Raw genomic sequence first — 25,755 nt, 5'->3', positions numbered from 1 at the left:
TATATATATATATATATATATATATATATATATATATATATATATTTGGGTTCAGACTGTCGTATGTTCAGTTATTAAGAAATATCACCGCATTTCCCGCGTGGTTGGAAAATGCAACAATGCGGAAAATGCGGTGATATTTCTTAATAACTATATATATATATATTTATCCGCGTGTGTGTGTGTGTGTGTGTATGTGAGTGTGTGTGTTTGGGTGGTGTTTGGGAGTTTTAATGTGTTAAAAACTACTTTTAATAATTAAAATATTATGGCAAACACAATCCTAAATTAAATAGAGTATTTTTCAAACGTCATAATAACAATATATAAAAAAATAAACAACAAAAACAATAACAAGTGAAAATAAAAAAAGAAGAATAAAATGAAAACTTAAAAAATGTAATAAAATCGTAATTCATTGAAAATATAAAAAATTCTTCACGAATACCGCGTGTACATGATGCGAGTGATATGCCTGCAGCATCTCTCTTGCCGTCACATGATTGGGGACAGTTATTTTACAAAAATATTTAATGAAAATAAGCTTTAACAATTTTAAATAAAAACGGGAGGAACTTGAAACAGTTTTTAATTCATCAAACTTTTATGATTTAGATCATAAGAGGTCAATGTGCTCGTTTCGGCATGAGTTGGGATCTTGTGTCCCAAATTTGTTCAAATGTCCGTACAACGTCGACACTGAAAGTTCTACGCCGTTATTTACTTGTGGCTGCTGTTCACCTGATGGCTGTTGCCGCGTTGCCTCGATCGCTAAAGCGGATCCTGGAATGTGTGGGAGGTGCTGTGATCAGTGTTGTAACAACCAGGTAGAACAACGCTTTAAACGGTTTAATGGATGTCAGAGTCATTTTGAAGATGAACTTTTAAGAAATGTTTTAAAAAGTTTTTCTAGTAAAGATTTCACGAAACCGGATTTCAGTACTTTTTGCGATCGATGTACCGACATGAAGTTGAGTTGTTGCAACGTCTATACGTGTATCGATAAAAAATTAAGTACCCGTTCTGGTTTCAGCGATGATCTGTCAAATTGCTTCAGCAGCCATGAAGACATTTTGCGTTCTCTCCAATATTCCAAACGCTTAAAGGATTGGCAGAATAGTCGCACATGCAATCGCGATGTTCTTTTCTGTCTTCCGGACTGCTTGCACAGCAATCACGACTTACTTAGAAGGTTAAAATTGTCATGTAAGGACTTGTGCGTTAGCGACTGCTGTCTGTCTAACGTAAGAAAATTTTTGCGATTAAATTGTCCTTCAACGAATAAACCTAATTGGAGACGTGAAAAATTTGCCAACTCAAAAACATATTGCAAAAGTTGTAAAGATTTCATGAAACAGGATTTCTGTACTTCTTGCGATTGCTCTCCTGGCACGAAGTTGAGTTGTTGCAAAGTCTGTACGTGTATCGATAAAACTCTATCGAAATGGAAACAAATGAAATGCCCCTGTTATTGTTGCGAAGATGATTGTGATAGAGTTCAGTCAAGAAGACCTGCTGACGATTGTCTAGTTAGTTGTTGCAAAGATTATCGTGTAAGATTGGACGTTGATGATTACTTTGACCAACAACTCCAGCGAAAACACGTCATAAAATGCCAACCCCGTCTCAAGTTCTGCAAATGTATGAAGACTCTCAGACCACAGTGCGTGAGACAATGCATGAGACCGTTGTCTCCGTTTCGCTTATAGTATGTATTTCTTTTTTATCTAAAAAACTATTTACTGTTTATTTTGAAGTTAAAATATTTTTCATTAAATTTTCATTTCTGGCAGCTAGTTTATAATAGCTTTGATTCAAAAAATATAACATTATTCAAAAAAATACGACTTGATAAATTGGAACAGGTAATGAGAATATTCTTCATGAACTTCTAATTTAACTTTTCGATTTTTTTTAATGGTTGCTCGTAAATCATTTTCAAGTTTTTTTACTTCAAAACCAAAATTTTTGTTTATTTCATGCTTTTTTCGTATTCCTATACCGTTTTCAGTGTTTAAATTGATATGTTATGTTTGTGCCCAGAAGCTCAAATTACTTGACAAATCTTGGATCACAATGTTGAAATCTAAAATTACAATAACAACCATTATAATTTATGACTTGCCAAATCAATACTCGTAGAACAAAGACATCTGATAATAAATATTCAACAACGGGCAATTGAAATTCTTCTTACCAAAAAATTTGAAAACAGAGGAATCATCGATAATGAAAACATGTAAAAGTGTTATATTTAACAAAGTCGAAGATTGTAAAATTATGTATTAACTTTAAACAAACAAGGAATCAAACAAAGTAGAGTAGTTTCCTATACCGAAAAAAGCGAAGATGGTATAGGAATACCGAAAAAAGCTTTTCTATTCTATCATGCATGAAACAAACAAAAATTTTGGTTTTCAACTAAAAAAACTTGAAAATGATTTACGATCAACCGTTAGAAATATCGAAACTAACGCCGAACATGCTGTGATTTTCATCATTAATTGCATATATATATAGAGATATATAGCTTGGACGCTCGGAGTTTATCGGCTGACAGCGCTGTCTGCCGACAAACTTTTCACCACGGTTATCATTAAAAAGATCGTTAATTTATTCAGTCCATCTTTCAAGTTCTTTTTCTTTCTCTAAGATTACTTCACCGTTTTTAGCCTTTGTGGCACAAAAGTTTAATTATAAGCATTGAATAACATGCAAAGAGCCCTGCGTTTGACGGAGTTGAATCAAACAGTTAGTAAGCAATAAACTGGAAGGCTTTATTCATGGTATACATATTGAAAGGAGGATGAACATGAACAATGTGTGTGGAATGAACATGTACGTTATGCGTACGAACATTGTTGTATATAAAATGTAGTCAGTGTATTATAACAAAAACATGAAACTATAGACAAACGATAATAAGTTTAAACAAGGCAAAACGAGAACAAAAATGGTAAAAGTCTTCTTTTTTATCAAATTATTTTTGATTCATTTTTTCATATATGTTTTTTTTAATAAATTCAATACGTTGGCATTATTTAAGTTTTATTTTGGTTCGACATCCTTACTGCAAATGTTTCTATGTGTGTACCCTATGCTTGGATATATGTTTGATTCTATATTTGTTGGTATGCATGTTAACTTATTGATGAACTTTTTACTACAATTCTTTGATCCTAATTTGCATTAACATACTTTGATTTGATATTCATATTTTTTTTCACCACACTTTGTCTTGGAGTTTTACTTAAATTTATCTTTAGAGTAATTGGTTTTATAGGATGTTAATTTGATTTTAAATGTTGCGACCATTTGCTGCCATTTTCCCATTATGCAAAATTTGTTAATGATTTTTGTATACAAGTAATGCTTTTTATAATTATTTGCAGTAATGTGTAATTTAGATGCATGTGTATCAGACATCGAAATAATCTCCAATGCCGAATTAATTGATGTCATTTATTTCTTTTGTGACGTCATAACTATTAAAGTAAACAAAAACAATAGAAAGATTGTGCCACCAAGTAAAAGAAATGAAAAATAACATCTTAATTTGATTAGAAGTGATGAAATGTTCCAACATACAGAAGACTTTGAATAGGTTCGTCCTTGCGTGCAGCCGCTGAAAAATCATTCTGTTTTTTTCAACTAGTTAACCGTTATGAAAACTTTTAAAGCCTTTAAAATTTTTTTTTGCTAACTTGACGTCCATTCGTCATTGCCTTTCATGGATTTATCAAATGTTATGTTATAAAATTATACTGGGTGTTATAAAATTGATAATATATTTCTGTTTTATAGTCGGTATTGTTGAAAAATTCAAATTTATTGAAATCTCTATTCAATATGATGAACTTAATTTTGTAACTTTTTATTAGAGTATTCCCCGACTGCTGTATTTGCTCTCAAAAAACAAATTATGAAACACCCTCCGAGAAATGTTTCCCACGCAGCTGCTGCTCAGTTAAATCTCGATTTCTTTGCAACGGCAATTCACCCACCAGCAGATTCAGTTCAAGCCTGAATAACTGCGACATCAATCTCTCTCCCAAGTCTTTCGATTCTTCTTCATGTTACACCGACTGTGGACCACAAAAATTTTGCATTTATTGTAGTCCTTGTAGTTTTGTTAATTCATGTGATTGTTGTTATCCGTGTGTTCCGTTGGCTCCCTATTGCCACTATCCTCCGTGTAGCTTATGCAGTCCGTGTGGTTTTTGTAATCCATGCAGCTTCCCTGATCCTTGCAATTTTTACTATCCGTGTTGTGTGCCCTGTTACTGCCCGCCGTGTAATCATCCCTGCTACCCAGAATCATGCAGTCCTTGTGGTTCCGGTGACTTTTGTGAGTCGCCTTCCATGGACAACTCCAACAATTTCAAGTGCGATTTCACAGATCAACAAACATACTCATCCAACGACTTTGTAATTTGTGACTTTGACAAAGTTGTTTCAGCCCTTCTCGGTAGCAGTCGGTGTCCTGAGAATCCCAATTGTTGCAGTTCCTGTCTTCAGAATCCCAATTATTGCAACTCCTGTCCTGAGAATCCCAATTATTGCAGCTCCAACAACTCCCGCTGCCTGCCTCCACGAGTTCTGGCACCTGGTGAAGTCTTTTTGAACCCGACGTACGACATTGTACTGAAGAACGGAGTACCATTTCGACAGTACCCCATGAGCTCAGGAACACGATGTTGTGATGAGGAATTTTGTAGCAACACCAGAGAATATTTTTATCGATATCCAATTGATCCGAGATTTTTTTCAAACAGGTATCAGTGTTTTGCCGAAGTTGATGTTGAATACTGTTGATGTAGCGTGTTTTCTAGTTGGAATTTGTTCTTATATAAAAATTTGTTTCAATTTTTAAACAGAGGAAATGAGGATGATAAAGAAAACAGACGGTCTTTTTGTTTTTTATTCACTAAATTTTATTTTACTCTAATAATTAAACTTTTGTAACGAAAATTTTTGGTATCCGCACAGCAATATAAGCAAAAAAGATGATGATGAAGGCGGACAGAAGAAACAGCAGAAAATGTAAAGCAACTTATCTTTAGTCTCAATCTATCAGTTTATAAAATGTAACAAATTTATTAAAATTTTCATTCAGACTCAAGAGAGACGAACTGGACGAGAAGAAAGACAGGTAGGCTGCAGCTCATTTGAATTTCTTTCATTTTCACTCGTTTTTCACTAAAATTAATTCCAGATTAAAATTTTCTTTTACATTAAATTTTAATATTTTTTTGTTGATATTAAATCGCTCATTTTACAGGGACCTGGAGAAGGAAAAGAAAAAATTAGACCAAGAATACGGGTAGGTATTTAATCTAGATTCTTCTTACGACTTAATTATTTAGAACATTATTTTGGTAGATAAGTATTTGTTGATTTTTTTTACAATGTGCACTATCACCTTCATTTATAATCATCTTGAAAGCGAGAACGAAGAGAAGGGAACTAAAAACAAGAAAGGCAAGAAAGGCAAGAAGAAATGAAAACGTTGTAAACAGATGCAACTTGGGACATTCATTTAGATGCTTTTACGTATCATATGTTATCAATTTTATTCTTATTTTTTCACTATAACACAGTTTTGTGACTATTGTCAAAATATTCAAACTTATTAGAACCTATTGTTTTGAGGAAGAATTTTGAGAAACATTTAATTTTTATTTAATTACAAATTACATTACGTAATTACAAAATTTTTATAATTTATGAAAAAACAGTTAAGCCTTTCTTCTAATTTGGCTACTCTTGATAGTGACGTAATTACAAAATAAAAGAAAACAAATACAAAAAAGTCTAATTTAATAAAAAAAATTAACGTTTTTATAGAGAAAATTAAAAAAAAACTTTCGCAACAATTTGCGATAGTATAAAGATTCTTTATTTGAAATCTCGGAAAAATGTCATGCTTCGGTTCGGGAAATTGCTGTTCATGGGGTATGTGTGACTGCCCTTCACCTTGCCAGGCAAGCAGCACTTTGTGGGACTGCCCTTGCGACTGCAAGCCTTGCTCCTCGTGTTTTGACTCATATCAGACATCCCACGATTGCAGGAAAGAGTTTAAGCCGGTTCGATTCGTGGCACCCAGGCAAGCTTACCTCACAACTAATTGTTATGAACAGCTTGGAAATAGACATAAGTAAAGTTTCCATAGTTTTTTTATTAGTTTTTTTTTTATTTCTATACAATTTTGAAATTGCTTGCTGGTTAAATCAGTGTGAGTGGTAAGTATGATGTGCTGTTTATACATCAAATCGTGACAATAACTTTTAAAATTTCATATGACAGCGATGATGGAAGGTGTGGCTCAGGATGCAAAAACAGAGATGAGATGGAAGAGCATAAAATTTTCAGACATGACTTAATAAAGAAAGTAGATGAGTTAGCAACAAGCATGACTAATTTTTAATTTGATAACCTGTTCTCGACTCTGTCGAGTTTGACGATATCCAAACTCTTAGTACTTTTATACGTTATTTTGCGTATTTATGGAGGTGTGTTTCCAATTTTAATTAAATACAATTTTTCTGCTTTTCCGTGAAAAAGTGCAAATTTTATTATCTTCAAACAAATGGAAACATTTTTAAAAATCAATTACTTAATAATAATTTTCTAGAGAGGAATTCAAGAAGAGGATTGGCAGAGGGGGTGGTGGTGGAGAGAGGAAGTCGTCAGAAAAAGAGGACAAAGGCAGCAAGGCCAGTACAAATAATGAAGACGATAAGGGTGGTGGCAAAGGAAAAAAGGGCAAAAATTCTAAAAAAAAAAAAAAATAGAGAAATGATTGACCTGTGAACAATTTAAAATTTATTTATAATGCACCGTAACAGTTTCATTTTGTTTAATGCAAAAATTTCAATGGAAAAATGATCATACGAAACGTTGTTTGTGCCTAATGGTCAGATTATTATTTTTTTGGTTGATACGAATATAAAAATTAAATTCGCATAATTCGCTGTTTAAAAACATCGAACCTCTAAACTTTTTTCACCAACATAAAACTTGTTCTTTTGTCGTGATGTAATCATATACACAAAACAAAAACAACAACAAAAGGCTTTTGAAAATTAAAAAAAAAATTAATAAAATTAGAAGATAAACATGATACACTTAAAATATAATTATTTGAGATTTCAATTTTTCCGTATTTTAGTTAAATGTATCGTGGTGAATAATTTTTTATAATATTTAGGTTGTCCACAGATACAAACATTGTTTAACACAGACACATGCTTACGCAACGAAAGACACATGCTTACACAAACCTTCAACTGCGGAGAAATATAAACGAGTGATCTTATAAAATGTCGGTTGGATGTTGTGGACCCGGATTATATGATTCACGTGAATTCTTATACGAGCCCACTCATACATCCAACAAATTTTACTTCAATCGCGGCAACTCCAGCTGCTGCTTTAGCAGTTTATTTTCAACCTCTCAAGATTGTTTATTATCATGTATTAAAAATTTTAAGTGCGACAGCGAGTTCTCCAGTCCAGTTTACGATTCCAATCTGTATGGTATCAGCAGCTGCAACTGTTGCAATTGTCATTACGAATGCAACTGCGGTTATAACTGCGGTTATAACGGAAGATCGTGTGGTTGTTGCACTAACTTTGGGGGCTACGATGGGCCCTGCTACTTTTCTGCGATTCATAACTCTGAGATTCCTTTTTCGTTTGGTTCTAACGATTTGAATAATCGTTCTATGAGCGGTCCGTATGTCAGTAACTTCAATTACGCCTACTGCCAGTTTCTCCCAATCAATTCCATTCCGCAAATCGACCGATCCAAAAATTTCCACAACGACATATCAGTAACTGAAATGAAGAAACGGGAGTGCAACCGCTACCAACCTCCCAACAACCATTATCAGCCTTTCAAACCAAAATGCTTCTCGTGGGTTTCTGTTGGTGGATGCTTTTAAGAACGGATGATGATTTGTTAACTGCTCGCTTGTATGACGTTTAAAGACATGCGATTGATGTTGTAAAAAATTTATTGTCCTAATTATATTTCTAGTGAAGTAATATTTTGTTGAACTATAGCGATCAAAATGAATCCGAAAGCGAAGAGAAAGAAGAAGAGGAGGAGGATGTCCATGTCATCAAAAAGTTGAAATATTTTTCAAATGTTTGTTTTTAAATAAATCCAAATATGATACCGTTATGGTGGGGTTAAGTTGTGGTTCTTCGCGTCTCTCAAATGTACGTATGTAGAAGTCGTGCTACAAACAAGCATGTGACGGTGTGAAATGGTTGGTCTTGCTAAATGCTAGCGAGTTGTTTTAACCATGATGGTTGATCTTTGTCGTTAAATAAAATCAGTTTTTGCCGTTAAAGTTTGTTTGGAACGCACGCATTTAAAAATAAATTTCAAATTTTAATTTAAAAGTTTTGCCATTTTAAAAAAATTTTGCCATTTTTAATCAAAGAAAACAATTACAGTTCTTAAAAATTGTTCAATCAATGTTTACTACATTACATTTTTTGTTTATCAAGTTTGAAAATAATTTTTTAAAAGCACTCTATATAAAAATAATCGACCAGATTCAAGTTTGAGAAAGCAAATGAAGAGAATGGAGGGAAGCGGAATAGCAAGAGCGGTTCCAAGTCACCCAATGACGTGCCTCTGTCAGAATATTTTCGTCATGTTTCATTACATTTATTTGTCTTACACTATTGATTTATTTTCCGTTCATTGTTCATTTATTCCATTAATTAATTAATTAATTTGTTCGTTCGTTCGTTCGTTCATTCACAACAAATTTTATTTTCAAAGACTGCTTCGTTTAAATTTTAACAAATCTTTTTTTAGTTAACTAACTAAGTAAATAATTAAATTTATTTTTAAATCAATGCAGAACTTACGATGAAGAAGATAAAAGAAAATCCAGAAGTTCTCCGTTAGAATTTTTTTTAAATTTTCAGTTACACGATCAACTTTTATCTAACGATTTTTTTCAATTTTTTGATAGAAAACAAACAGACAAAAAAGTCGTTAAACCGTCAAAAAATGATAAAAAGGAGAAAAAAGCAGAAAAAAAGGAGCAAAAACAAGATGGCAGAAAGGGTAGCAAAGACAAAAAAACAAAAAAAAAAGCGGAAAATAAAAAGAAACCACCAAAGAAAAAATAATTAATTATGTATTCCAATCACCAAAGGACTCTTTGTAACCACCTAACGTCATGTCTCGTTGAGTGTTATTTAGGGTAAACCCAATTTGTACAGTCCTCTCCATCTTTGCCAAATTATAATCTCACATACTAGCACTTTAAAACTTCAACTATTCAGAGATAGAGCATGTTTCATTAAAAAAAGTAAATTCGGCACATTTATCGGGCGATTCTATTCGATTAGACTTCAAATTGATTTGGAACATTTAGAATACAACGTTTAATGTTCAATATTGCAATTAATTTTGTTTCATTTATATTTCATTCATTCATTCATTTGTTTGTTCATTTATTTATTTATTAATTTTTTTTAATTATTGAAATCACTTATTTAAAGTTAAATAAGAAAAATATCACTTCAATTCTTAAACTTTGAAGTTATTCTATGCGTACAGCAGAATAAAATGTTGTCATTATTGTAATTATATATATATAATATATACATATATATAAATATATATATATATATATATATATATCTGTATCAAAGGATTTGTGGAGCTCCCCTGTTGAATAACTCTAGAGGCAATAGCTTCACTCGAGAATGTCAAAACAAATGATGTTTCAAACGTATCTTGAAAAAATGTCGGCTTATGTTGTTGAATTTTTTCAAATCTACAGTTAGTAAAATCCAGATTTTTGCAGATGAAACAGAAAATCTTCTCTTTCCAAAACGAGACAAATTGAGTTTAGGAAGCACAGGATCACCATTATTTAAGGATCTCAGTCGATTCCGAATTGCAATTTTTAAAACTAGTTGTAGTTGTTTTTTCAAATATGTTGGAGTGCCACCAACAGTGCGGAGCCAGTGTAGATGATATATATATATATATATATATATATATATATATATATGTATATATATTTATATATTATATATACATATATATATTAGGGATGCACCGAAGTTCGGCCCCGGCCAATATCCGGCTTTTTTTTCAAGCCGGATATTGGCCGGATTTAAGCGTTTATCGACATTTAAAAATGTTATAAATAGAAAAAAAAATTTCATTGAATTCAATTAGTTTTATGTCAATAAGTTAAAAGCTAAGCATACATGACACATAATAACAACATCACAAATTGTGAAATGAGCTGGACAATTTTCTTAGTGCTATAACATGGGTTATGCATAAATTATAAGCTGATCTTTGTGTAAAAGAACTTGTGCACGTGTTTATACTATATAGTTGTATATGACGGATCATAAAGCTACATAATATATATATATATATATATATATATATATATATATATATATATATATATATATATATATATATATATACATAATCGCATTATTTAAGAACATGGTATGTTAAAGGTTAGGCTAGGCATACATGACACATAATAACAACATCACTAATTGTGAGGTGAGTTGGACAATTTTCTTTGTGCTATAACATGGATTATGCATACATTATAAGTTGATCTTTGTGTAAAAAAATTTGTGCACGTGCATACATGACACATAATATTAACATCACTAATTGGGAGATGAACTGGACAATTTTCTTTATGCTATAACATGGGTTATGCATAAATTAAGCTGATCTTTGTGTACAGAATTTGGCGTATCACACAGCTTATTCATATATTTGAATTAATCAACTATTTGCTTGGTGTTATTTTTTGATGTTAAACATGTAGATAACCGTAAATGTGAGTATTTTTTCTAACGTATGTAGAATGGTAACTAAAATTCGGTCTCGGCTCCGGCCGGTTTTTGAATTTTAAATCCGGCCAAGTCCGGCCCCGGCCGGATTTGAAAAACCTGAATCCGGTGCATCCCTAATATATATATATATATATATATATATATATATATATATATATATATATATATATATATATATATATATATATATATATGCTACATGTTCTCTCAGGGGTTTATGCTGAGATGGATGCTCAAAACATTTCCTTGTTGGCATTTTTGGACATGAGCTCGGCTTTCGACTGTGTCAATCATGAAATGTTACTGCTCAGGCTGCATCAAAGTTTTGGAATATTTGGGGAAATAATAAATTGACTCAGAAGCTACTTGATTGGCCAAACACAGCAGGGTTCGTTCAACGGGAGTTTGTCCTACGTCAGTGTGGTTCGCTCTGGCGTGCCGCAGGGATCTGTTTTGGGTCCTTTATTGTTTCTGCTTTATACATCTGATGTGCTGAAGATAATTGATTCCTATGATTTTAAAAGCCATGCATATACAGACGACATTCAAATTATGTTATCAAGTTAACCGAAGTTATTTCAAGACGAGATTACGAGATTCATTGAATGTATGGCGGAGGTTAATCTGTGTATGTCGAGAAATGAATTGAAGCTTAACCAGGATAAAACAAAATTTCTTCCTATCGGTACCTGGCAGCAGTTGGCAGACTTGGATATAAACTCAGTGGTTATGAATGATAAAAAAATAGATTTCTGTAAAGCCGTGTTGAGCCTAGGTTTTATAATTGATTCAAACCTAACAATGAAATCTCATTTTAAAAGGATCTCTACTTCATGCTTGGCACGCACAGATTAGAATGAAACAAATTCGAGAATCACTTGATAAAGACGCAATGCAGAAGACTCTGGCGCACGCGTTGGTGCACTCACGTGTCGATTATTGCAATAGTTTATTTTATGGACTCCCGGCTAGATCCATCAAAATTCTGCTATCGATACAAAACCGTACTGCCTGGATTGTGGCTGGATGTCGATGGTATGATCATGCCACACCGATCCTGAGTGATTTGCATTGGTTGCCCATAAATAAAAGAATTGTTTTTAAAATCTCTGTCAAAGTTTTTAAATTACTAAATGGTCTGGCTCCAAAATATTTATCAGATAAACTGAAATTAAAAACGTCGATCGCATCTGGTGTGCGCCTGAGGTCTGACGATTCGAACATTCTTGTGGTTCCTCATAGACAGCTATTGGATTGCGTGATTTTGCTGTGTCAGGCCTTGTCGTATGGAACGGCCTGGAATGAACATTGCTGAATTTAAAAGACAATTAAAAACACATTTTTTAATTCTAGTTCATTCCTTTTCATTCTTGCTATTTTGTTATTAATATTAGTTATAATTTGATAGCGTTTGTGAAAACTGCTATAACGAACGCTATATTAAATTTTCTCTTATTAATAAATAATATATATATATATATATATATATATATATATATTAATATATATATAAAGAGAGAAAAAAAGAAAGAGAGAAAGAGAGAGAGAGAGAGGGAGAGAGAGACTAGGAGAGAAATGTTGGTGTTATCACATTTTTCATTTTCAATAGGTTGCACAGGATGCAGTGTGGATAAATTAATGTTTCTATAGTCATGTGCGTCATTACATTCAAAACAAAAACAAATTTGAGTGTAAACGTTTGAAAATTTTTCATATAAACAACAGGATTGTTCTAGTTTAACAAAACAAAAAATATTTATTTAGATAAAGTTTTCGTGTCAAGAATTAAAATACTCCTGTAGTCAAAAATAACTTTAAAATAATTTATAAAAAAAACTACATCGATCGACAATATTGAACTTATTTTTTTGGTTTCAACAAAACATTCAAAATTCTAGGCAAATGTTATGACAAAATGCAGTCTGGAGTTTGGGGTCCATGGTTAAACCAGCCGTTTAAAACTTATTATCCATCTTGTTACAAGAGTGCCCCACATAATTCCAGCCTCAGCTGTGTCCCTAACAATTTTCATCCACCAAATACTCATGGAAATTGTGGTTTATGTGGTCAATATGGTTACGGTAGAATGAAATGTTGTCCTAATTTATTTTACTCATGCCAACCCTTCTGCACCGAATGTTGTGGCTCAAATTTCCCCAGTGACCCCATGTGCTCCAGATCGATTCCTTCAGGAAATTCTCCTAACTGTAAAAGCACTTCCGAAAATTTTCACATGAGTTTAAAAAATCTCAAAAATTTTGTTATTGGTAAATGTTTCCTATATTCCTGTGCAAACGACAATTCTAAAAAACATGGGTTGATCATACCAGCGCCTCCATATAAACCTGACAGGAATTGTTGCAACTACTCCTCCACATTCAACGCTGCCGACAACGAACTTTGTAAATTAGAACGAAACATTCAAAATAAGATTCTGAATTTTTCGCCTCTCAACGAAAACTATAACGTTGAGGATCCAGTAACTGACGCCGGCTTTCAACCTAACTCCGAGTAAAATAATTAATTTCACAAATTTGATTTATGAAATTAAAAAAATTCAAATTTAAATTTCGGTATGAAGTAACAGTTCAAAAATATTAACTAAACTAAATTTCCCAAAACAGAGGTGGAGATGGTGGCCGAAGATCACCGCCAAGGTAATGACAATAGCGAATAGATAAATTAGTTGAATATGAACAATGAACATAGTGTCAACATTTTCAATTTAAATTGTGTTTTGTTTGGTGAGCAGCAAATCGGAAGAACCAAAAGAAGAAAAAGGCAAGAAAGGAAAAAAAGGAAAAAAAGGAAAAAAAGGGGAAAAAGGTGATGGCAATGAAAAGGGTAAAGGAAAAAAAAGAAATGGCAAGAAAAAAGAAAAAAAAGGAAAAGAAAACCAAAAATCTATGTAAAGTTAATTTTTCAATTCTTCAGTATTTTGAAGACTTTAATAAATTATTTTCCCCATCGTACAGAATTACAGACGAAGAACTGGAAAGACAATATAAGCGGTATATATATATATATATATATATATATATATATATATATATATATATATGTGTGTGTGTGTGTGTGTGTGTGTGTGTGTGTGTGTGCGTGCGTGTCTGTGTGTGCGTATCTGTGTACGGAGTGTTTGTGTGTGCAATTGTGTAGAATAAATAAATAATGTAAAACTTTCTGAAAATTCCAAGCCACCCGACAAAATATTTCTGGCCATGTCACTGTTACCAATGCTAAACTCTAGTAGATAGAAATTTAAGATTCATCATTGTATTGAAATTAAATGAAAATCACATAAAAATAATCTAGAAGAAAATCCATCACGGTAGTTAACTATATGATCTGAGCTTACATATGTATGAACAAATATATTTATAATATATTAATGGTACAATCTCTGCCACCTTTTGAGCAACATTACAATCCGTGTTGACAATATTACAATCCGAGTTGACAACATTACAATTTGTGTTGGCAAAATTACGATCCGGGTTGACAACATTACGATCCGGGTTGACAACATTACAATCCGAGTTAGCAACATTACGATCCGGGTTGACAACATTACAACCCGTGTTGGCAACATTACGATCCGGGTTGACAACATTACGATCCGGGTTGACAACATATACATATATATATATATATATATATATATGTGTGTGTGTGTGTGTGTGTGTGTGTGTGTGTGTGTGTGTATGAGCGTGTCTGTGTGTGCGTAAATTTTTAATACAACACTTTTCTTAACTAATAGCCAATGCAATTCACGCAAAATTGAAGTAACATGTTCAAACTTTGATGCACCCATTGCAAAGTTTGCAGCCCGAGTCTTTATTGACTGTAGCTGACTAGCCACTTTATTTGCAGTGCCTCAGAACAAAACTGCAATAATCCAACTTTGAATGTACTAGACTTTGTAAGATGTCCTTATTTAATGATTTCCGGATAAATTTCAGTCCATGCATTTGATGATGCTAGTGATCTAATGTGGTCTTGCATCAGTAAATTAGTGTCTTTGTCGATTTTACTACTATCTTCTTTACTAATGATAATTGAGATGCTTTTTGTGTTCGGGCGCTAATTATTCTGGTGTTATGTTTATATATATATATATATTTATATATATGTGTATGTGTTGTGTGTGTGTGTGTATGTGTGTAAATAAATAAACATTTATTTGATATTTGCCAGGGAAGCAAAAGAGGAAAAGAAAAAATTGAAATTAGAATATCGCAAGTAAGGAAATTTCATATTTAGTAAACTTTGCAAGAAAAATTGGTAAAGAAAGTTCTACAAAACAAAAAAAAATTGGGGAAAATAAATTTGCTTGCATACAAAAATTTTAATTTAGGCAACATGAAGACTGAAGCAATCAAGGCCACGAACATGTCGTTTCATTCATTTTGAAGTTTGGTGAATGTCTGGAAGAAGTTTAATGACGACGATAAAGATGTTCTTTCGGTGTTTTGACAGATTTTGCTTTTTTTTTGTTTTAACCGATGAAAAGATTATGAAATTGAAAATGTTTCATAATTCATATTGTCAATATATTTAAATTTTTGGATAGTTATCAGCGTCATGTGAATAAAAAGTAACATTTGATTTAGAACTACATTGCAACTTAAGTTAGTAAAAAATTTTGCAAAAATTCTCTTAATAAAAAAATGTATTCAAAAAATATCAGAATATTTAAAAATTCTGTGTTTATAGTTTTTAATTTAGCTATTGTAAAAATGAAACCATTTTACAAATGAAGGATATGACGGTTTTACAACTTTCATCAATATTGTAAACAATCCATAACAATCCATGCAATATTTCCTTATTTGAATAATTAACAGTTGTAACATGTTTCATCATAGGTAACCAAACGGCAACCCCCGATCTCGGGGAAAATGTCGTCTAAACGTGTGTTGTTTGTATGACTACTGATTGAATTTAAAAAAATTAAAAAAAAATTATTTTCTCAACAAAATTTAACCTCATGTTGTTGACATACCTTGTGACATCATCACAAATAAAAATAAAATAAACAGTAAAAACAACAAACCCACTATTCTATAAAACAAAAAGTTAAATAGGAAGACCAAAAACCAAAACAAAACTCAATCGCGTCTAGTCAGGTTAGTGTTGGTCGGTCATTTAATTTGGAACGCATTCGTAAACTGAGTGTGCATTTCCTTTATTTAAACTTGTCAAATTTTATCGGCCATCAAATCGTTGACAGAGCAGAGACATAAAAAGGAGAGAGCAATCTCAGACAGTTGCTCGTGGTGCCATTTTAGAAAGCAGTTTCACGTAAAAAATGATAATTCAAAACTTTATTTAGCTAGGGGCTATGCACAAACAATAAAAAATTAGGAAAATGTGGACTGGTCCTCACTCTTTTTATTTATTAAGCCGGCTTATAATAAATGACAGTTGTTTATTAAAATTAAAACTGAAGTTATAATAAAATTTTATTTTTGGAAAAATGAGTAGAGTATCATAAAAATAAATAAGTGGGTTTTCTGTGGAAAGGTGCCAAAATGTCTAAACTTCAATTAAGGCGCGGATTATAGTCCTCAAGTCACTGTCAATTACACACATTAAATATTAAAAACTTTTCAATTCACTTGTTATCTTATAAACCATTGCTTAAGTTAGTTTAGTTTGTTTAACTTTGTTAAATATCGTTTAAGTCATTGTCGAGTGTATAATTATGACAACGCTGCCACGGAGGGCATGACCCCTGGTCAGCTTGTCTCATCACGTTCCCACACATTAACCAACCTGCTCGTGCATGTAGTTGGCAAATTCCAGGCGGAAAAGGTTACTCTGAATAATTCTGATCAATAATATTCAATTATTATTTAATGATAGTAAAACTTAATTTGTTATGTCCGTAAATTTTCTCATGTCGTCGATTGATATATTCGTGAAGTTTAATAACATTTATTATTAATTTGTATCCATTGAACGGCTACCTCACCAGAAAAATGATGAATAGTTGTGGAGTGAATTTGTCTAACTCCCTCAATGGTTTCCCATCATTAACCTGCTGTTCACCTTTTACAATTTTTGGAGGCGATAGCTGTGGTTCTTGCGGAGGCTGTGGATCTTGTGGTGGTTTTGTACCTTGCGGCGCTTTTGGTGGTTGTGTTCCCTGTAGCGGTTGTGGTCCTTGTGATGGTTGCGTTCCCTGCATTCCCTGTGGTGGCTGTAGACCTAGTAATGGGTGTGAACCTTTTGGCGGTTTTAGTTCTAGCGATGGTAATAAACTTTGTGGTCTTTGCTGCGTACCTTGTGGCGGTTGTGGTTCGTGTAATGATTGTGATCCTAGCTGTGGTTCATGTGGTGGCTGTAAACCTTGTGGTGGTGGTAGTTGTGAACCTTGTGGTGGTGTTGGTGGTTGTGAACCTAGTGGTGGTGGTTGTTGTGAACCTTGTGGTGGTGGTGGTGGTAGTTGTGAACCTTGTGGTGGTGGTAGTTGTGAACCTTGTGGTCCTTGTGGAGGCTGTGATCCTAGCTCCACCAAACGTTTTTATATAACGATTCTTCAGTTCGTGCCACCAAAAGATGTTTGCATATCTCCGTGTTTGAACTACAACGAGGAACGTTTGCCTCTCAAGAAACGTTACGTGAGGAAGCGCTGCTGCTGCAATTTGGACTACATCCCTCAGAGTCTTCCTTTCAGTCCGAAGTTCTTCTGCAAGTTCAGTTTGTTCAAGTGTCTCATTCATTGAAACTAATTAATTTGTCGTGTTGGATCATTTTTTCTTACTAACCAAAATTATTTTAAAACTGTATCTTTATTTGATGATATCTTTATAATGATAAATTTCACCCGCCAACAGAGAGACAGATGAAGATGAAAAAAAGTTTATACGTTGTTCCAATGATAATTGTTTTTGGAGTTTTTATTTTCTACGGTCGATTTTTAAAGCTATCATTAATTGACAGAATTTATCAAAAATATAATGGAATGAAGATGTAAATTGTAACAGAGCATGAAATATTTTCAGAGATAGAAAAAATAGGAGTAAAGCTGACAAGGGCGAAAAAGAGTAAGAAATTTTTTTTCACTGCTAAACTCCCAAATGAACTAGACAAACTTAACTGAAAAGGATTGAACAATCGTCTATAAAAACTTTCCACGAATGCTCCAATGAACTGTGCTACACTGACCTGGTTTAAATGCAAATTATTTCCAAACTATCAGACACAAAAGTGTATGCTGCAACGGGTTTATCTACATGACACACGCCTACACGTTTTATTTAAACTTTGACCTTTGAAGGTGACATCTAGTAGCAAACCTTCCACAAAGTTATGAAATTCTCATTCCTAATAGTGTACCCCCCAAACCGTTAACTCACTTTTAACATTTCACAAATGCACTTCATCCACAGAAATACAACTTAGTTTTTAATTAGATAGCAAACATTTTAAGGAATGTGTTTCAACTGTTTAACAAAATATTGTAATTTAAGTTATTGTAAAAAGAACCTTTCAAATTTAAATTAATTTTTCATCCATTCACATTCTTAACTGCAGAGAGGCCAAAAATAAAGACAGCGGCGATGAAGGCGAAAAAGGCGGGAAAGACGAAAAAGGCGGGAAAAACGAAAAAGGCGGGAAAGACGAAAAAGGCGGGAAAGACGAAAAAGGTGAAAAAGGCGAAAAAGGTGAAAAAGGCGAAAAGAGCGGGAAAGGCAAAAAGGACGGGAAAGGTGGTGGGAAGAAGAGCGGGAAAAGTGGAAAAGGCGGCAAGAAAGGGAAAAAGTAAAAAGGAAACAAATTTCATCGGAAAAACTAAAAATTTTCTACCGTTTGTCGATTTTTATTTATTTTCTGCCTTGTCGATATGTTTCTTTTTACTCAATGTTACGAATATTCATTCAACATTCTATTTCATGTTAATTAATGCTCGTAAATTTGTTAAATATATTGACAAATCATTTATTAGTTGATTATTTTATTAAAGTTAACCATTAAATTCAATCAGACCTAGTAAGACTGTAGCCAAAAGTTCATTTTTAATCGATAACCATAACAGCGTTGGTTGCGAACTTGAGACAATGCATCCAACCAGATCATCAAATCTTCCCAAAATTTTATAATAATGAATAATGAGCTTCAATTAAAAGTCAATGCCCTATTTCAGAAATCCTACACCAATATACAACAGAAATAACTAAAGCATCAAATAAAAACAATATCCAAATATAAAATCTTCATTGGCCATAAATCTATGAAGCTCAAAATTCAACACCATCTGCAACGTCAACAACGTCAGCGATATTTTATTTTTAAATTCCCTGACCAACTATTCTTAAAATTGCACTCGCCACTGCCAAGTTTATTTAAATCAATCTTTAGAATTTGCGTGCTTTTAAGATAAATAACTTATCTTCTTATTATTTTCAAATTATTTTACTTTCATGCTGTGAAGCAACTTCTATCACTCGATCAGTTTTTGAGGCCATATAACGACTCTATATTGAAGTTTGTTATGCAGTAATTTATTTAGCTTTCTTTTTTCCTCTCTCATTCACTTACTTTTTCTATATTTCTATACATGTGTGTGTGTGTGTGTGTGTGTGTGTGTGTGTGTGTACATGTATAACACAATGCATGACCTAGGCTGCGATAATCTAATTACGATGACCTTATGGTTCCAAAATTCAAATTTTTACATTTTAGGTAAAGAATATGTTCTATCCCAGCTGCCCAAACATGGAAGGCGTTGCCAGCTGGTCTCAAAAAGTTCAACACCGTATGTGTAAGTGACTTCAACAGACGTTTAAGAATCATTTATTCAAACTGCAGCAGCGAAAGAAGTGACGAGAGTGAGTCTGAAGTCAATTCATGAATGAGAGGCGCTGAACAAGTTCTGCGATACAATACGATACGATATGATACAATATGATACAATACGATACGATACAATATATATAACTTAGTATACGTTTACTTAAATACAGATAATTTGAAAAAGTTGTGTAATTTTATCATACAAAATTAATCTATAATTAATCCACAGCGATATTTAAATCTGCTTACATGCATAAACAAACATTTAGTTTCTTTGGTAATTTTATTCTCACACAAACGTCATCCGAGCATATTTTCAAAGTATGTTTGTAAAAATGTGGGGAGGAAATACGACGTGATATTTGAAATGAAACCGCTATGTTCGCTACTATCTGGTGAGTTATGGTCTCGATACGTCTGAATTAGGTGATGGAGTGTGAATATTCGAAGGAGGTTCGTAAAAATTGTCGTTAAATTGATCTGTCGATAATTGACTAATTAACTAACTAACTAAATAATTTATAAATTTATTTATTTAATTAATTTTTTAATTGTTTTTTATTGTTTTTGCATTCTAAAATGAAATTATTAATTTTAAGTTGTTCATTTTGAGTTGTTTATTTTTCATCATAAAATTGTTTCTAGATGTATGAACGGAGTCCGATAAAAAGCATCAATCTGATCTGTTTTGAGAAAGTGAAATAACAAGCAGCCAGCTTGAAAGTTGAGAATGATTAACGGAGGACAGTGAATAAGTGTGAGTTCAAGCCCAATCTATAGATCAATGACCAAAATTTAACCAAACGAAAAAATTCAACCAATTAAACATTAGCGACAAATTCTACTAATCTACAAAAATATTTAGACTTCTATAAAGGATCAACCAAGCAAGAACTTCAGAACACGAACATCAATCACACGAGTCAGATATCAAATAAAAGCTAGCAAAAGAACAAGGCCAAGATGTCTTGCGGAGAGTGGGTGTGCTGTCCGTCGTGTGGCGGGTGTGGTTGCTGCAACTGCCAGAACACCGGCTACGTCCTCATGCCGAAGAACAACTACGGCCCTCCTCCAATGACTTGCTGCTGTAGTGGCGGCTGCTGTAGGATGCTGAACAACATGGGCAACATGAAACAGCAGTGCTCCAGCGAAGGTGTCGACGACGAACGAGCGGGTAAAGATAAGAGCAGTAAAGATAAAAGTGGAAAAGACAAAGATGACAAAGAGGATAAGAAAAAGGGTGGGAAGGATGCCAACAAAAGAGAGTCTCTAAGTCAAAGATTGACGGCCGGGGGTGGCGGGAAAGGAGAAAAGGGAGGAAAAGGAAGAAAGAATTCTAAAGATTAACTTTGGTTTTACGTTTTTTTTTTATATGAAGTATGTTGTGTTAAAGTATGCCAGTTAACATCAAGTTTTTTATCACCAAGGATTTTTTTTATTCTTACAATTTACAAATAAAAAGAGCAAATTAAAAAGTTTTGCCTAAATTGAACATGGAAAATAAAAATTGTAAGAAAAAAATGAGGTCCCCAACATTTACTTTCATATAACTAAGTTGACTTTGCAATAAAAAATAATTCGTAATTTTAAAATTTTTTTTTGGAAAAATTTTAGAAAAGATAGAAATTGACAGAAAATAAGAATTGAGTAAGAAAAGTAATAAATTATTACTTGATTCTCAGATGTTTATTGCTATTTATGCAGTTGTACAATCTTTTTTGAGAGAATAGACCCTAGATATAGGCAGATAAGAGGGTGCTTTTAAAATAGCTCAACTGCAACTTGCAATGTAAATGTAACAATGTCAAAAAACAAGTGTGCACACAAAGGGCAAAGTCCAAATTCCCAAAGATAATTTATAAAGTGAATAATTATTATGATAACGACAACAGAGTATATATTGGCGCGAAAACCTAATAAAATTTAAATTAAACTTGAAAAATAAAAATTGTAAGAGAAAAATAAAAAAGTTTAAAACAATTAAATGAGAGCTTTGAAACTCATAAAATGACGTAAAAAAATAAAATTTCAGCTTGACGGAAACTTAACATGAATAAAAAACGAAAAATTATGATGTCACGATGTTACAAAAATGCTTGTTACGAAAGAGTTAAATGTTTTGCAAACCTACATAGTTAACAACTGTGAGAAACAAACTTGTAAAACTGACAAGATCAAACGGTTGAAACATCAAGTAAAGATAATAAATTAAATTAAATTAACTAAGTCTCTACGGTCTATGCCACACACACACATACACACACACACACCACACACACACACATCACGATATTAAAAACAAAAACTTTGAACCACAGCAACATGAGACAATGTGACATTGGTTCAGCTCACAGCCTCTATTATTTAGTCACACCTCGTCATAAAAATAAAATCATGTTTGTTGCTTGCGTGTGTTCATTCATTGATCACATGAGTATGTGTGTGTGCAGTTATTTATTTAAAAACTTAAGAATGTGAGATAGACGTTCATTCGCTCTTTAATCAGTTGACTCAATTAAATGGTATTATTAACAAGCTTATAAACCGCTTTATGATTAAAATTGAGTGTACGTGTATACTTTGTATGTATGAAATAGATATATTAATTGCTTCTAAAAAATTAACAAAAAAAGTTAACATAACGAATCTCACAGAAGTATTTTAACAATTTGTTAATGAAATTTTAAGATACGTGTCAGTATTTATCTATCTAATTGTATGCAGCGTAACAATCACCTACTTTATAAACTATTACACACACAACACACACACACACTCACACAAACACACACACAAACACCAAAATGCATACATACAAACATCATAGATACATACATACATACATATATACAAACATACATACATACATACATACATATACATACATATACATACATACATACATACATAAAATATCCAACTGAATGCCGACATGTGCAATTAACGACAAATCAAAGTGTTAATCCATTTGTTACTTGATGTTTGACGGTTCAGTGTCACTCATCATGTTTTGGTTTTAACATAGATTAAAGCTGAACCCGGATATGATTATTACTTCCTTATAGTTCTAATCAACTATGGGTTCATACATACATATATACATTGTTATATGTCTTGTCCAAATTATTTGCCTCCATCGACAAACAGAATATTGCTCTACTCGCATTTTTGGACATGAGTGCAGCGTTTGACTGTGTCGATCATCAAATTCTATTGAACAGATTAATTCACGACTTTGGCTTTGCTGGAACTGTTATCAAGTGGTTCGACTCCTATTTGACTGGAAGGACTCAACAGGTATTTTTCAAAGGGAATCTGTCTAGTGTAAAAACAAAGTCATCCGGAGTGCCACAAGGTTCAATACTTAGACCTATTTTGTTCATACTGTATACAGCTGATGTATTTAATGTAATTGATACTTTTGGTTTTTCTTATCATGCATATGCCGACGACATTCAAATAATAGTCAGCAGTGAACCAGATCAGTTCGAAAGTGCAGTTGAAAGACTAATAAAATGTTTGGCTGAAGTTGACACATGGATGTCAAAAAATTGTCTAAAACTTAATCAAAATAAATCACAGTTTTTACCAGCTGGCACCTGGCAGCAGCTATCAAAAATAAAAATTTATTCAATAATGATTGAAGATAATGAGATAAAATTTTGCAAGAAGGCTACCAATTTGGGATGTATTTTTGACACTAAATTAAAACTGTGACCACATAAAATCGCAATCTAAATCATGTTCAGCACAACTTCAACAAATATACCGAATAAAAAAATATCTGGATCAAACTGTAACACAATCATTGGTTCATGCGTTTGTCCACTCGAGATTGGATTATTGCAACAGTCTGTTTTATGGGTTGCCAGAAAGGTCTATCGCTGACCTCCAGTCTATTTAGAACAGAGCTGCAAAGGTGATTGTTAGAGGCAGAAAATACGATCATGTGACGCCAATTCTGAATAGCCTCCATTGGCTAACAGTGAAGAAACGAATTTTTTACAAAATATGCGTCATTATGTACGAGGCCATAAACGGACAACTCCCAGAATACCTGGCTGATAGATTCATAAAGAAGCCGCTGTCTTCGACTGGCAGACGCATGCGATCAGATGACGTCAATTTGTTGATTGTACCAACTACGCAGCTGCAGACATCGTCTAGAGACATTGCAGTGTCGGGACCAATCGTCTGGAATAGTCTGCCAATGTCGATGAGAATGTCAAAGATGAACATTGTTGATTTCAAGATGAATTTGAAAACTTATCTTTTTGCGATGAACGATTGTAATTGATTGTATCATATCGTCTATTGATAGGATGTACGTTATTTCACTGTTCGTTTATTATTTTTCTTTTTTCGATAGTGCTTGTGAGAGATATTTATTTTAATAGGCGCTTTATAAGTGTTTGATAATAATAATAATAATAATACATACATACATACATACATACATACATACATACATACATACATACATACATACATACATACATACATACATACATTCATACATACATACATACATACATACATACATACATACATACATACATACATACATACATACATACATACATACATACATACATACATACATACATAGAGACATATGTAAATACATACATCAGGGTGAAACTCAAAACAACTTTTGATCGACTAAGTTAAACAAATTCAAATATGTTTTAGAACGGGTAGCAATTATTCCAAATGCATTGACGCCTTTGTTACAAGCAGCGTTAAACGTCTTTTTTGAAAACGTCTCCAGGCCCGGAGGTCTCAATTTCGGAAAAATTTGATAGAACGCTACAAAAGGGTTTCGAAAACATATTAAACATTTCCTTGGATGACAAAGGTTGGCTGCAAACAATTTTGCTCCTGTCCGCAGGCGGTCTAGATTTAGGATCCGTAGCTGAGCTGGCACCTTCTGCCTTTTTGGCTTCAGCCGCTGCCACTGTTTCCATACAAGATATGCTGTTGCCAACCGACAAAGCGTATGTTGATGACGTCAGAACGAAGGTATACGTGGGGTGGGGGGCTGCTTTTGGAAGAGACGTTGACATAAACATCGTGCTGCAAAAAGAATGGCACGTATCATCAGTGAATCGCTTGATTGATCGAATATCTTTGCTCACTAACTTGATATGTGATGAAGCCAGGATCACGGCAGTTTTGATTGAATGGATGGTTGAGAGCGGTCCCGAGCAACGCCTGTGGTACCAGAATGGATGATGCTGGCGTTCTTGTTAGTTTGGGATCGAGATTGGGGTTGTCTGTGGTCACGGAGGATAATTGCAAGTGTGGTGCAAAAGTGAAACCGCTGGGTTTCCATGAAATGACTTGCAGATTAGGATCAAGAAGGCAAGCCCGACACTCTCCAATGAATGATTTTTTAGTCAGAGTTTTTTAAAAAGCCGCCATTCCGGTAATAAAGGAGCCAGTTGGGCTGCTTGAAAATGGCAACTACCGGCCTGACGGATACACAATGGCCGAAAAATATACGATAGCTAAGAATGAAGGCACCGCTACTTTGCACCGAGGGTATATCCAAATAAGAAATTTCTTTGCAAGGTCAGTTTCTTTGTGATCTTAAGATCCTTAGAACCCTAGTGTTTTTGTTAAGATCACATAAGACCTTGTGATCATAAGATCACATTAGTGGTGAAATTTAAGGGTGATAAAATACTATAAAGATGAATTGCTATAATGATGAAATGTTCAACGGTGAATTGCTATAATGATGATATGTTGCAATGGTGAAATGACTGGTATGATGAGGTGTCTCGTCACCATATGTATTATCATTATTATTAATAAAGACAATATATATATAGCGCCCATTCAATGTTCTCACTGGCACTCTCAAAAAATAAAACTTAATTTTATAGGTGCAAAATCAAATTCAATGCAACTTCAACGAAAATAAAAATGTTTTTAAATCTTTTTTAAATGATTGAAGATGAAGCCCAGGTTTTCTCAGCGTATACATGTATATATACATGTATATATATATGTATATAAATGTCTGGTCACCATATGTATATATATATATATATATATAAATGTATCAAGGCCAAATCT

The 25,755-nt window shown here is 33.2% G+C and overlaps 7 protein-coding genes across 7 annotated transcripts; all 7 read left to right on the top strand.

Moving 5' to 3' along the window:
- Positions 1 to 2,712: 2,712 nt before the first annotated feature.
- HELRODRAFT_178104 (hypothetical protein) lies at positions 2,713 to 5,504 on the top strand (the record flags this gene model as incomplete). The annotated part of the gene is made up of 6 exons (XM_009026249.1): positions 2,713 to 2,751; positions 3,591 to 3,604; positions 3,957 to 4,775; positions 5,117 to 5,152; positions 5,282 to 5,323; positions 5,447 to 5,504. The coding sequence occupies 6 exons, from the start codon at positions 2,713 to 2,715 to the stop codon at positions 5,502 to 5,504; spliced, it is 1,008 nt and encodes a 335-aa protein (XP_009024497.1).
- A 414-nt stretch (positions 5,505 to 5,918) lies between these two features.
- Positions 5,919 to 6,794, top strand: HELRODRAFT_178103 (hypothetical protein; the record flags this gene model as incomplete). The annotated part of the gene is made up of 3 exons (XM_009026248.1): positions 5,919 to 6,157; positions 6,307 to 6,399; positions 6,635 to 6,794. The coding sequence occupies 3 exons, from the start codon at positions 5,919 to 5,921 to the stop codon at positions 6,792 to 6,794; spliced, it is 492 nt and encodes a 163-aa protein (XP_009024496.1).
- Positions 6,795 to 7,322: 528 nt separating this feature from the next.
- HELRODRAFT_178102 (hypothetical protein) lies at positions 7,323 to 9,156 on the top strand (the record flags this gene model as incomplete). Its single annotated transcript, XM_009026247.1, has 3 exons — positions 7,323 to 7,918; positions 8,569 to 8,652; positions 8,883 to 9,156. The coding sequence occupies 3 exons, from the start codon at positions 7,323 to 7,325 to the stop codon at positions 9,154 to 9,156; spliced, it is 954 nt and encodes a 317-aa protein (XP_009024495.1).
- Positions 9,157 to 12,787: 3,631 nt separating this feature from the next.
- Positions 12,788 to 13,784, top strand: HELRODRAFT_178101 (hypothetical protein; the record flags this gene model as incomplete). Its single annotated transcript, XM_009026246.1, has 3 exons — positions 12,788 to 13,383; positions 13,497 to 13,529; positions 13,625 to 13,784. The coding sequence occupies 3 exons, from the start codon at positions 12,788 to 12,790 to the stop codon at positions 13,782 to 13,784; spliced, it is 789 nt and encodes a 262-aa protein (XP_009024494.1).
- Positions 13,785 to 16,853: 3,069 nt separating this feature from the next.
- On the top strand, positions 16,854 to 18,977 carry HELRODRAFT_178100 (hypothetical protein; the record flags this gene model as incomplete). The annotated part of the gene is made up of 3 exons (XM_009026245.1): positions 16,854 to 17,584; positions 18,412 to 18,639; positions 18,863 to 18,977. 3 exons carry the CDS (start codon positions 16,854 to 16,856, stop codon positions 18,975 to 18,977), a joined length of 1,074 nt encoding a protein of 357 aa, XP_009024493.1.
- A 1,657-nt stretch (positions 18,978 to 20,634) lies between these two features.
- Positions 20,635 to 21,018, top strand: HELRODRAFT_178099 (hypothetical protein; the record flags this gene model as incomplete). Its single annotated transcript, XM_009026244.1, has 1 exon — positions 20,635 to 21,018. The coding sequence occupies one exon, from the start codon at positions 20,635 to 20,637 to the stop codon at positions 21,016 to 21,018; it is 384 nt and encodes a 127-aa protein (XP_009024492.1).
- Positions 21,019 to 21,763: 745 nt separating this feature from the next.
- HELRODRAFT_178098 (hypothetical protein) lies at positions 21,764 to 24,906 on the top strand (the record flags this gene model as incomplete). The annotated part of the gene is made up of 5 exons (XM_009026243.1): positions 21,764 to 21,852; positions 21,990 to 22,067; positions 22,326 to 22,327; positions 24,443 to 24,529; positions 24,620 to 24,906. The coding sequence occupies 5 exons, from the start codon at positions 21,764 to 21,766 to the stop codon at positions 24,904 to 24,906; spliced, it is 543 nt and encodes a 180-aa protein (XP_009024491.1).
- Positions 24,907 to 25,755: the final 849 nt, after the last annotated feature.

Source organism: Helobdella robusta (genome assembly GCF_000326865.2).
Source record: "Helobdella robusta unplaced genomic scaffold HELROscaffold_46, whole genome shotgun sequence".
NCBI classification, from domain to species: domain Eukaryota; kingdom Metazoa; phylum Annelida; class Clitellata; order Rhynchobdellida; family Glossiphoniidae; genus Helobdella; species Helobdella robusta.
Note: the sequence above shows the minus strand (reverse complement) of the source record. Positions and strands in the feature narration are given on the sequence as shown.